Source organism: Rhinatrema bivittatum, chromosome 16 (assembly GCF_901001135.1).
Source record: "Rhinatrema bivittatum chromosome 16, aRhiBiv1.1, whole genome shotgun sequence".
In the NCBI taxonomy this organism is placed as follows: domain Eukaryota; kingdom Metazoa; phylum Chordata; class Amphibia; order Gymnophiona; family Rhinatrematidae; genus Rhinatrema; species Rhinatrema bivittatum.
Genome location: NC_042630.1, coordinates 24,123,598 through 24,137,318, shown reverse-complemented (window position 1 = coordinate 24,137,318; position 13,721 = coordinate 24,123,598). Strand labels below are relative to the sequence as shown.

Sequence of the window (13,721 nt, the reverse complement as noted above, 5' to 3'; positions counted from 1 at the left end):
CATGTTGCTCACACTGAAGATCTTAAACTGTCGGATGTAGGTTGAAATATCCCTGCAGCAGAATCCTTAAGAAATAGAAAGATCGCGGATGCCCTTCAAGGGTTCTGCTTAAACAAATGGCCAATGCCATAGATCGTACGAGGGGAGATGCAGTACTGGACCTGGTACTCACATAGGGAGGCAGTAGCTCTAATATCTGGGCTGGTGCCCTCCTGAGCAGAGGGAAACTGATACGGTTCTCCAAAGAGGTGGCTGACATGACAAGTTATCATCCGCGAGTTGCTCCAGAAACAAGCAGCCCAGTGCCAGCAGCATCAAATCCAGGCTGCCAGCGTAGAGAGAATTCGGCCTAGGCCAGCCAACTTCCCTTTGGGTTGAGACCTCCTTATGCTGGTGGCCAGCAAGGCATGAAAAGCGGGGCAGCACCCAGCAGGGACAAGAAGCGAGGAGCCTGGAGCCAGGGTGCGGAGCAAGGACAAACCACAAGTCCAGGAACCCAGGAAGGAGAAGAAGCAGGAGCACCAACAGTAGAATCTGAAGATGAAGGCATCTTCTGAATGCAGAGTACGAGGACTGGAAAATAGGACCAAGCTCTAACAGCTGACTGGTGAGAATGCTTCAGTATAAATACAAACTGAAAAAAGTGATAAAAATCAGTCATATAAAATGAAAACAAAAAAAATGATTAATACAGATTACAAAATTTTTACAAAAAAACTTCATGTTCCATTTCTCTCACACTTCTTATGCAACCGTACTGTACCCACTCATTAAAAAATGAAAAGCTTTTGAAAAGGCTCTGACACAGCCGGTTTTACCAAGGAGATGTGAAATGAGGATGGTATCCTAAGAGTGCTGGGAAGCTGAAGGTGCATGGTTACTGGATTCATTTTTTCAATAATGGCATCTGGCTCTATGTACTCATGGCCAAGCTCAGCACATGGACAGGCCAAAACATAATTCTACAGTCCTTGTGCAGGGAAAACCCTGGAAATCAATTTATCTGGACAGCAACAATTGGGACCCCCCTACAGCGAGGGCTGTCTGTGTTCTGCACATAGTGCATTAGATTCCAGTTGTGTTATGTAAATGCACACGTGTTCTGCACATAGTGCATTAGAATCCAGTTGTGTTATGTAAATGCACACGTGTTCTGCACATAGTGCATTAGAATCCAGTTGTGTTATGTAAATGCACACGTGTTCTGCACATAGTGCATTAGAATCCAGTTGTGTTATGTAAATGCACACGTGTTCTGCACATAGTGCATTAGAATCCAGTTGTGTTATGTAAATGCACACGTGTTCTGCACATAGTGAAATGAGGATGGTATCCTAAGAGTGCTGGGAAGCTGAAGGTGCATGGTTACTGGATTCATTTTTTCAATAATGGCATCTGGCTCTATGTACTCATGGCCAAGCTCAGCACATGGACAGGCCAAAACATAATTCTACAGTCCTTGTGCAGGGAAAACCCTGGAAATCAATTTATCTGGACAGCAACAATTGGGACCCCCCTACAGCGAGGGCTGTCTGTGTTCTGCACATAGTGCATTAGATTCCAGTTGTGTTATGTAAATGCACACGTGTTCTGCACATAGTGCATTAGAATCCAGTTGTGTTATGTAAATGCACACGTGTTCTGCACATAGTGCATTAGAATCCAGTTGTGTTATGTAAATGCACGCGTGTTCTGCACATAGTGCATTAGATTCCAGTTGTGTTATGTAAATGCACACGTGTTCTGCACCTAGTGCATTAGAATCCAGTTGTGTTATGTAAATGCACGCGTGTTCTGCACATAGTGCATTAGAATCCAGTTGTGTTATGTAAATGCACACGTGTTCTGCACATAGTGCATTAGATTCCAGTTGTGTTATGTAAATGCACACGTGTTCTGCACATAGTGCATTAGAATCCAGTTGTGTTATGTAAATGCACACGCACTGATTTTGTTTGCATTTCTTGCCACAGTAACACATTGTGGGGTGAATTTTAAAAGCACTGCTCACACTAAAAGGCCCATAGACACAAGCATTTGGGCCCCGAGCAGGCAACACATTTTAAAAGTGGGAAATTACGTGTGTATATACTCAGGTGCAAATTTTATGGGGGATTTATGGGATGGACCCAAGAGTTATGCGCGTAAATCCACATTTTAAATCTGGCGGTCACAGTGTGCGGTGGCTTGTTAGCTGCATATATTTACTGCTGCTTCAGATGAGGTACAAGTTTGCAAAAATCACTTTTTAGGCCGAACCCAACGGGTAGAGGGGTCCGGGTCAACTTGGGTGGGGGGGGGGGGGGGGGGGGAAGTAGATGCTGAAGAACCAGATGGGTCTGGATGATCTTGAGATAGTCCACCCAGTCTAATTGGTAAAACTCTGAGTGTCCTTCATGCAAGCAAATTTTAAAATCTGCTTTCCTGCATGCATTAAAGTCGACAAAGTGCCAAGGAAGATACGCAAAGTACATTTGCTTGAGTAACGGCTTAAAATTAGGAGCACCCGCATGTACGCGGGGGCATATTTTAAATCATACGCATGCAACTGCGTGCATGATTTAAAATGTCAGCGTATATCCCATGCACTTGTTTTAAAGTTACCATCTCTGTATTTATTTCATTTTATGGGGTTATTTTTATTTTCTGCTCCTGCCTCTCCTCCTCACCGCTGGAAGAACCTTTAGTCTTGTGGGTGTGCTACAAAATACATAGAAAGTGCTGCCCGCCCTGTATGCCTAATGCTGCAAACTGAACTTGGTGAGCAGAAAGAACTATCACGTCACGAAAAGCCAGAAAGTGGAACTAGAGACACAAGCGTCTCCCAAACATCAACAGAGTGCTCCAATCCACTACCCGGCAGGGACGTGTACGGACCCCCTCTCTAGGTTTCACTCCAACAAAGGGAATATCCCGGGCCAAAGCATCTTCCAGTCCCTACCGGGCTCCAGCTCCGCACCGCTGTAAGGAGGCTTCAGGGATCAGCACAGCAGTCATTTCCTTTCTATATTTTAGTAATTCATATAATGGAGGAGACAAGAGACAAGAGAAGAGGCAGCAGCTTCTAAGGTCTGCAAGAAGCCACCACTGAGGTGAGCAGGAGAAAATGAGAAGGTGGGCTATGGAAGTGTCTTGCCCCTGATTTTCAGGCCTGATGTTACTCACTTGTTCTCAAGCACAATGTCTGGAAGCCAGACCTTTGAGAAAGGGACCCGGATGACGGAAATGTTATCATATGCCGAAGCGTTCCAGGTCAGGCGATAATCTGTCCAGGTCTGAGAGAGACAAAAGGAAAAGAAACACTGATAGAGGTCTATAAAATCACAAAAGGACTTGAACAGGTAGATGTGAATTTGTTATTTACTCTTTCAGATAATAGAAGGACTAGGGGGCACTCCGTGAAGTTAGCAAGTAGCACATTTAAAACAAATCTGAGAAAATTCCTTCACTCAATGAACAATTAAGCTCTGAAATTCAATGCCAGAGGACATGCTTAAAGCAGTTAGGGTAGCTGGGTGTAAAAAAGCTTTGGAAAGTTCCTGGAGGAGAAGTCCATAAATTTCTATTAATCAAGTTGATTTAGGGAATAGCCACGCACGTACAATTTAAAATCCCCCTGCCGCATGTTATGTTTGAACTTAATCTTAAGAGGCTGCTGGAGAAAATGTCCCACGCATATTTCCGCTAGGGCTTTAACAACTTTTACGTGCGTATGCAGGCGGATTTTAAAATGTGCTTGTGTAAGGGGAAAAAACAGTTTTTCCAATTAGGCCACCAGTTTGTCCGGTTGACATTGAGGTCTTCAAGACCCCTCTGGTTCTTCATCCTGCAAGCCCCCCACTTGACCCTGAGCCTTCACGCTGTGCTGAAAGCCCTAAAACTCGAGATCTCTAGACCTGCTCCTCATCAGGACCTGCAGCAAAGTTACGCTGATAACACACGGACGCGCGCCAAGGTCAGATTTTTTTAAAATTCGAAATTATGCAGTGAGTCTTAGCCCCGCCCTGGAATGCCCACGTCCCGTCCCTTTTCCACCCCCTTATTCTTGATGCACGCATGGGTGCATACATGCGTACTTCGCGGATTCTGAAAAATTCTAGCGAATGTAGCCTTTTTGCACGAGCAACACTTTTTAAAATCTACCTCTTAATGTCAGATTAGGGCTCCAGACACACACATTTCTCCCTCAGTAATTAATGCAAGAGCTTTTATTTAGAGGAATACGGCAAGTACAGTTTCCTTTCACCTTAGGATGTATATAGAGGTTAGTCCATTTGGATTCAGATTTTTTACCCAGACACAAACTAGTTTGAAGGCCACAGGCCAACCTCCGAGTGAACTCCTGTTTACTATTTTGCACTGTGAAATGTTTACGAACAGGCAAGAGTGTTTATTTAGTTATTCCACTTAGTCTATGATGAGAAAAGTAGCAATTAACTTATATTAAAGCCTGAGAGAAAGAATGAAGGCCACACAGCTGTGTCTGAAATTTGATAAGAACTCAGAGGGAGGGAACACGGCTGCTATCACAAGCCTTTGTAGTATATAAGGAGAGACAGCGAGAAAGAGAGGGGAGAGAGCGAGCCCTGGACATGATGGCACGGCTGATCCTTTGGAAATGTAAGCTTTTTAAGTCTATTTAGCAATTGTTATTATCTACCATTACTTCTATATGATCTGATTTTATTTGTTCTATCCTCCTGTTGCTCAAATAACCTTACTTTCTTACTTGGAACTTTGACGTACTGGATCCAAGTTTGTGTGTGGCTCTCTGTGTAGGGGATAAGCTCCTGGGTTCAAGCCCCCAGGTATAATCCCATGCATACTGTGTGCATGGTCTGAACCCGTAACACTCCAGTTAAGAATCTACTACTCATGGGTGGTAACTTTTAAACATGCATTCGTCGGCCCGCACAGAGGGACACGGCCATTTTATAACATATGCACATATAAGCACACGTTATAAAATAGCCTGAGCACATGCCCGGGTGACAATTTTAAATGGGCACATGCCTGTGCATGCAAATGCTGCCTCTTCCACATAAGTAGGAGATTTTAAAACATTCGTGCAATGATGATATTTCCAGTTTTCCCAGTTTGTTCTCATGCTCACTCAGGTAAGTGATAGGACTTCCAACCCCACCCCCCAGTTTATTAGCCTCCCTTCTCCCCTGTTAGCCCTGACCATTAAAACCCTGCCAATCTATCTATTTATCTTTATTTTATTAGTTCTCCATAGCAGAAGTAAAGTTACGCGGCAGGGGACCCCAGTGCGCACCTGCACGTGTAAGTATTTACGTGCCAATTTGAAGTTAAAATCCAGGAACGCCCATGCCCCGCCCAGTCTACACCCACTCCCCGCCCCTTTTTTGATCTTTACATTTCTGCACGCAGTGGGGAATACGCCTGTACTTGGGTGGCTTTTAAAATCCGCTCGGCACGCACCAGCTCAACCTATTTGTATATCTGCCGGTTAGGGCATGTGCTGGCCCCTCTTTTAAATTTCACCCGACTGTGTTTCAGTCCAGGTCCCAACCATACCGAGTTGCTTCGTCACTATTCCAGTTCAAATCAGAGCACGAGCGGAGGCACTGGAGCTTCACTTCAGTGCATCCCTCAGCCATCAAGTTGCCAGCAACACCATCTTAACCCCCCTAAGAACCAATCCAGATCCTCAAGGGTGGGACAGTGTCCCAGTCTAACAGTGGTCTGAGGTGCCCTCAGTTTAAGCCTATCTGCGGCTCCATATGCCGGCACCACTCTCCTACTGGGCAGAATCCAGTTCAAAGCCTACCAATACCTTTTGCCCTGACATTGAAGTCCACAAACGTCTCTTATCAGATTTTGCTCCATTTAAAGTTTTGGAATCATTCTTTGGGGAACTTGTGGCTGTTTTGTTGTAGCCCCTCTTCTGGGGTTGACTAGGAAGATAGGGGGGGTCACTCAGTCCTGGAGCTACGTCGTGACAAAATTTCACCCGACCACAGCATGGATTCTTTGAATGAGGAGGGGGGGGGGAGGGAGAGTGCCCCTCCAGGGCCCCAGGATGCTGTGCGACGGTCTCTCTCAGGCGCAAATTCACAGGCGAATTTTACAATCAGCGCGCGGGCGCACATATACGCACACATGCCATCTTGCTTAAAAGGACATGGCCTTTTCATAACATGCGTGTGCAAATGCTGCCTCTAGTGCGTAGGTGGGAGAATTTTATAAGGGAGCGTCCCGACGCAATTGGCCATTTTCCCAGATCATTCCCAGTTTGCTCAGGCAAGGAATAGGACTTCCTAACCCACCCCCCCCCAATCCCTTTTATCCTGTTAACCCCGACCCTTAAAAACCCCACTCACCTCTTTACTTTTTTTGTTTTTGGACTCACACGCCATCCATGGCAGAAGTAAAGTTATGCGGCAGGGGAGTCCGGCATGCGCTTGGGTGCGTTAAGTATTTACATGCTGGTTTCATTGAGAAATCCAGGAACGCCCATGCCCCGCCCACATCCCGCCCCCTTTTTTTTTTTTGAGGAATGTGTTTTGTTGCACGTAGCAGGAGAGGCGCGCGTACTAGGTTGGCTTTTAAAATAAACTTGGCACGTGCCGGCCTGAGATACTCGCAAATCTCCTGGTTTTGGTGCACGCAGCTCCTTTAAAATTCGCCCGCAGTGCTTCATTTTTTTGTGAGTTTATGTGCCAACACAAATCGACTGGCTTCTTGGATTGAGTATCCACAAGAAACATTTGCTGTATGAACTGCTCGATGGTAATCAGTTGTCACCAAACACACTTTCTCCTAATTACATCCACAGTCGGTAATAAATCCAACTCCATCTTGATCTGTGTATTTCTCTCTTGACATTGAGTCCTAGACCAATCTCCCTTCCAGGGAATAGAAAGTAAGGCACTTAAAGCAGAATGGAGTTTCCTAACTTAAATGGTCCACTGCTTGTCTCCAAAACTCCAATCCTCTCAGTCCTTATTCTCCCTGGGTAGAGATTCCTGCCAGAGGTCTATCTCTACTGGAGTAAATCCTCAAACTTTCCAATTATCTTCACCACGGTTCACTAGATCTTTCAAGTTGAAAGCCCCAAAACTCACACAGCAGGGGAAAAAACCCCACAAAATCCTTTCCTTTCCCCATGACTGAACAGAATGGGTGGGCAAAAAAAAACTTCCTTCCGAAACAAAACTTCAAAAGCCTCAAAATGCAGAGATGCCATACTCAAGCACTAGGTGTGAAAAAACTGCTTTCAGATCCTCTCCTCTCAGTGTTCCCACCGAGAGGAGAGGATCACCTTGCTGGTGGCTGAAAGGAATCAGTAAGTTTTTGCTTGGGACATTGTCTTTTTTAAAAGCATTGGGGCAAAGTTAACTATTTGGGAATATTATTTAGTGTATTTGTGTGTTTGTGCTTTTAATAGTCAGAAAGGCAGTGAATAAACAAGTTAGACTGTTTGTATTTTTAAATAGTCAGTCAATAAGATAGCTAGTAAGCAGTAGGTAGTGTGTTTATTTTTAAAAGTCTGCAGAACTGAGTGTTCTACAGACTTTTAAAGAACTGAGTGTTTGTATTTAAAAAAAACCCAAACACAACCCCCCCCCCCCCCCCCCCCCAATAAAAAAAAAGTAGCCAGAAGCTAGAAATAAGCTAGGAGCAGTGTATACCTAAGTAAAAAGGTTGAAAAGTTCAGGTCAGTTACTCACCTTGGAAAGGTGTTGAGGTAGTGTGATTGGGTTGAATAGGTACCAACATTTGTTAATCAAGAGAGCAGTGAGTCACTCTGGTTGACTAACTGAAGTTAGACTGTTTGTATTTCCCAATCCACCCACCCCTAGCTCATCCTTTAATTTATAGGCAGGTGCCACTTTCACAAAAAAAAAACCCCCACCATCAACAAAAACTTTATTGAGAATTCGATCAGATCCCGGTAGGCCACTACCAGACACATAGTGAATTCACTAATACATTTAAAGGACGTTAGACACATTCCTACTCCCATAGCAACCTAAAACTTAACTAGGAACTGATCAAAATTGAGATGAAGGCAGCAGTCCAGCAGCAAGAGGGGGGCTTCCCAGTCTTTTGCATCGAGTGTCACATGTATGATTTTTTACCCACCGGTGAGAAGTTGTACATGTGCATGCGATGCAAAGAGCTCCTGGCTCTCAGAGAACAAGTCCGATCTCTGGAGGCTAGTGGCAGACCTGGAGGAGCTGAGGCAGACAGAGAGGTATATAGATGAGACCTTCAGGGACATAGTAGTCAAGTCCCAACTTCAGACTGGCAGCCCTGGTGCTGCCTTGGAGGAAGAAGGTCTCATGATGGGAGAGCACCAACCAGGTGCAGCAGGAAAGGATCCTGTAGCAAGGACCTGCTCTCCAGGTGATGCATTTTCCTTTCACACTGAGGATATCTCCCCAAGGCCTACTGCCCAGGAGGGAAGGGTTAGGTCGGCCGTCATAGTTGGTGATTCGATTATTAGGAATGTAGATAGCTGGGTGGCTGGTGGGTGTGAGGATCGCCTGGTAACATGCCTACCTGGTGCGAAGGTGGCGGACCTCACGGGTCACTTAGATAGGATTTTAGACAGTGCTGGGGAGGAGCCGGCTGTCGTGGTACACGTGGGCACCAACGACATAGGGAAATGTGGGAGGGAGGTTCCGGAAGCCAAATTTAGGCTCTTAGGTAGAAAGCTTAAATCCAGAACCTCCAGGGTAGCATTCTCTGAAATGCTCCCTGTTACACGCGCAGGTCCCCAGAGGTGGGCAGAGCTCCGGAGTCTCAATGCGTGGATGAGACGATGGTGCAAGGAAGAGGGATTCAGTTTTGTTAGGAACTGGGGAACCTTTTGGGGAAGGGGGAGTCTCTTCTGAAGGGATGGGCTCCACCTTAACCAGGGTGGAACCAGACTGCTGGCGCTAACCTTTAAAAAGGAGATAGAGCAGCTTTGAAATTAGAACAAAGGGGAAAGCTGACAGTCGCTCAGCAGCACATGGTTCAGAGAGAGGTATCTTCAAAGGATACTAATGATGCATTAGAATTAGGGCATCCTGACAGTGAGGTTCCAATAATAAAAAAAGTAGTCCAAGTGCCTGTAACTAAAAACTCACCTGAGCTAAAAAATTCTAACTTATCCCTATCAATTAAAAAGCAGAATGAAAATACAAACAAAAAACAAACTTTGAAATGTTTGTATGCTAATGCCAGAAGTCTAAGAAGTAAGATGGGAGAATTAGAATGTATAGCAGTAAATGATGACATAGACTTAATTGGCATCTCAGAGACATGGTGGAAAGAGGATAACCAAAGGGACAGTGCTATACCGGGGTACAAATTATATCGCAATGACAGAGAGGAGCACCCGGGAGGTGGTGTGGCACTTTATATCCGGGATGGTATAGAGTCCAAAAGGATAAACATCCTGCATGAGACTAAATACAAAATTGAATTTTTATGGGTAGAAATCCCTTGTGTGTCGGGGAAGACTATAGTGATAGGAGTATACTACCGTCCACCTGGTCAAGATGGTGAGACGGACAGTGAAATGCTAAGAGAAATTAGGGAAGCTAACCAAATTGGTAGTGCGGTAATAATGGGAGACTTCAATTACCAATCTATAAACAAAAAGAGTCAATACAGTAACCCAATCGGTAAACTGTAGAAAACAAGGGCAACTGAATTAAATTTAAATTATAGCCTAAGTGACAGTGTCATCAAGCCAGACATGATTTTAACCCAAAACCCAACCGGTCTTCATTCACCATCACTGTAAAAATTATATTTATTAGTTGAAAAAATATATTTTTTTGTTTTTTGTATTTTTTGCTGTGAAACATAGCTGTTTATATTTTGCACTGAGAGACTGCTATTTAACTCTTCTTCATATTGTCATTGGAGTTGAATGTCTACTAAAGACTGATTTTGAAAGTTTTCTGACAGACTTTTTAATTTCACAGCAAAAAATACAAAAAAATATATTTTCTCAACTAATAAATATAATTTTTACAGTGATGGTGAATGATTAGAAGACCGGTTGGGTTTTGGGTTAAAATCACAATGTTTGGCTTGATGACACCGTCACTTAGGCTATAATTTAAATTTAATTCAGTTGCCCTTGTTTTCTACAGACTTCAATTACCCCAATATTGACTGGGTAAATGTATCATCGGGACATGCTAGAGATATAACGTTCCTGGATGGAATAAATGATAGCTTTATGGAGCAAATGGATCAGGAACCGATGAGAGAGGGAGCAATTTTAGACCTAATTCTCAGTGGAGCACAGGACTTGGTGAGAGAGGTAACGGTGGTGGGGCCGCTTGGCAATAGTGATCATAATATGATCAAATTTGATTTAATGACTGGAAGAGGAACAGTGTGCAAATCCAAGGCTCTCGTGCTAAACTTTCAAAAGGGAAACTTTGATAAAATGAGAAAAATTGTTAGAAAAAAACTGAAAGGAGCAGCTACAAAAGTAAAAAATGTCCAAGAAACGTGGTCATTGTTAAAAAATACCATTCTAGAAGCACAGTCCAGATGTATTCCACACATTAAGAAAGGTGAAAAGAAGGCAAAACGATTACCGGCATGGTTAAAAGGGGAGGTGAAAGAAGCTATTTTAGCCAAAAGATCTTCATTAAAAAATTGGAAGAAGGATCCAACAGAAGAAAATAGGATAAAGCATAAACGTTGGCAAGTTAAATGTAAGACATTGATAAGACAGGCTAAGAGAGAATTTGAAAAGAAGTTGGCTGTAGAGGCAAAAACTCACAGTAAAACCTTTTTTAAATATATCCGATGCAGAAAGCCTGTGAGGGAGTCAGTTGGACCGTTAGATGATCGAGGGGTTAAAGGGGCACTTAGAGAAGATAAGGCCATCGCGGAAAGATTAAATGATTTCTTTGCTTCGGTGTTTACTGAAGAGGATGTTGGGGAGGTACCCATACTGGAGAAGGTTTTCATGATGGATTGAATCAAATCACGGTGAACCTAGAACATGTGGTAGACCTGTTTGACAAACTGAAGAGTAGTAAATCACCTGGACTGGATGGTATACACCCCAGAGTTCTGAAGGAAATAAAAAATGAAATTTCAGACCTATTAGTAAAAATTTGTAACCTATCATTAAAATCATCCATTGTACCTGAAGACTGGAGGATAGAAAATGTAACCCCAATATTTAAAAAGGGCTCCAGGGGCGATCTGGGAAACTACAGACCGGTTAGTCTGACTTCAGTGCCAGGAAAAATAGTGGAAAGTGTTCTAAACATCAAAATCACAGAACATATAGAAAGACATGGTTTAATGGAAAAAAGTCAGCATGGCTTTACCCAAGGCAAGTCTTGCCTCACAAATCTGCTTCACTTTTTTGAAGGAGTTAATAAACATGTGGATAAAGGTGACCCGGTAGATGTAGTATACTTGGATTTTCAGAAGGCGTTTGACAAAGTTCCTCATGAGAGGCTTCTAGGAAAAGTAAAAAGTCATGGGATAGGTGGCGATATCCTTTCATGGATTACAAACTGGCTAAAAGACAGGAAACAGAGAGTAGGATTAAATGGACAATTTTCTCAGTGGAAGGGAGTGGTAGTGGAGTGCCTCAGGGATCTGTATTGGGACCCTTACTTTTCAATATATTTATAAATGATCTGGAAAAAAATACGAGTGAAATAATCAAATTTGCAGATGACACAAAATTGTTCAGAGTAGTTAAATCACAAGCAGATTGTGATAAATTGCAGGAAGACCTTGTGAGACTGGAAAATTGGGCATCAAAATGGCAGATGAAATTTAATGTGGATAAGTGCAAGGTGATGAATATAGGGAAAAATAACCCATGCTATAGTTACACAATGTTGGGTTCCATATTAGGTGCTACAACCCAAGAAAGAGATCTAGGTGTCATAGTGGATAACACATTGAAATCGTCGGTTCAGTGTGCTGCGGCAGTCAAAAAAGCAAACAGAATGTTGGGAATTATTAGAAAGGGAATGGTGAATAAAACGGAAAATGTCATAATGCCTCTGTATCGCTCCATGGTGAGACCGCACCTTGAATACTGTGTACAATTCTGGTCGCCGCATCTTAAAAAAGATATAATTGCGATGGAGAAGGTACAGAGAAGGGCTACCAAAATGATAAGGGGAATGAAACAACTTCCCTATGAGGAAAGACTAAAGAGGTTAGGACTTTTCAGCTTGGAGAAGAGACGACTGAGGGGGGATATGATAGAGGTGTTTAAAATCATGAGAGGTCTAGAACGGGTAGATGTGAATCGGTTATTTACTCTTTCGGATAATAGAAAGACTAGGGGGCACTCCATGAAGTTAGCATGTGGCACATTTAAAACTAATCGGAGAAAGTTCTTTTTTACTCAACGCACAATTAAACTCTGGAATTTGTTGCCAGAGGATGTGGTTAGTGCATTTAGTATAGCTGTGTTTAAAAAAGGATTGGATAAGTTCTTGGAGGAGAAGTCCATTACCTGCTATTAAGTTCACTTAGAGAACAGCCACTGCCATTAGCAATGGTAACATGGAATAGACTTAGTTTTTGGGTACTTGCCAGGTTCTTAAGGCCTGGATTGGCCACTGTTGGAAACAGGATGCTGGGCTTGATGGACCCTTGGTCTGACCCAGTATGGCATGTTCTTATGTTCTTTCCCGTCACAAGGGTGCATCCTACACTAAAAGCAGGACTAGGGAACCAGCAAAATGATCCTCTCACTTCAATTTCCAAACAAATATCCTACACAATGATCCCAGTTGTCGCCTGCTCTGGAACAGGCAGAAGTACAGAACTGCAGCAGCCTCCAACGGGGGTGCTATGGCAAAATGGTATGAAGCACTCCTACTTCACTCACAGGTCCAAAACTAGGGCCAATTACTAGTGGAGGTTCCCATAGGGTCTCTACATTCTCTCCCCACTATGAACAAATGATGGGGAGGAAACACATACACACTTTTTTTTTTTTTTTTACAGTATCACCATAGACCACATTAACCTTGCCACATGTGGAATGAACAGAATTGTAGATGGATGCCATTTTTTTTAAAGTAGTACGCATGCCATCTATCGTTAGGCCACTGGGAGGACCTTATACTCCAATGGTGTCTGGGTCCACCACAAAGCAAAAGATAATTACCTTCTATCTTCCAAATTAAGCAAACATAACAGTACATACGAAGTAGATTTACACACATACACATATACAGTAAATCAATTATGTCAGGAACACTTCATTTTCTCCATCGTTCACCTAGGTGGAAAGAGTAAACAGAAAATATCTAAAAAATACAGGAGTCCTAGTTTTCATGAGCCACCCCCAGAGTACTTTACAAGTATCCTTCTTGGGCAATGGATAAAAACAAAATGAACCCTGCCCAAAAACACAAGAAATGAGCACATGGCAGTAACTGTTATGATTGGCGCACCATGGGCTGCCCCACAGATTGCCGCTCCTACCTTTCCCCAGTCCCAGTCGGTTTGCAACGCAGCCGGACTCTACCGAAGATGCCGCCAACTTCCTGCTGCATTAGGCAAGCACACATATCCCTTCTCAGAATTCAAAGGGACCGTGGCAGGAAATTCCCTGTGGTCCCTTCTGATGACATTTGCTACAAAGGTCTATAAAAGACCTCTCCTGATATGATTCTGGCACTTTGGCAACAGGTCAACCTGCTTCCAGTAGTGCGAGTTGCCAGCGTCTTTGGTCCTGCATCTCCAGA

General features: G+C 43.4%; 1 protein-coding gene across 2 annotated transcripts in view; it reads right to left on the bottom strand.

Annotated features, from left to right (window-relative positions):
• The window catches only part of CHRNE (cholinergic receptor nicotinic epsilon subunit), a 35,327-nt gene that overhangs the window by 17,586 nt on the left and 4,020 nt on the right, over positions 1–13,721 (bottom strand). For both annotated transcript variants that reach the window (XM_029580462.1, XM_029580463.1), the window contains one exon: positions 3,166–3,275. In XM_029580462.1, coding sequence (XP_029436322.1) covers positions 3,166–3,275 — 110 coding nt within the window. The remainder of the gene's footprint in view (positions 1–3,165; positions 3,276–13,721) is intronic.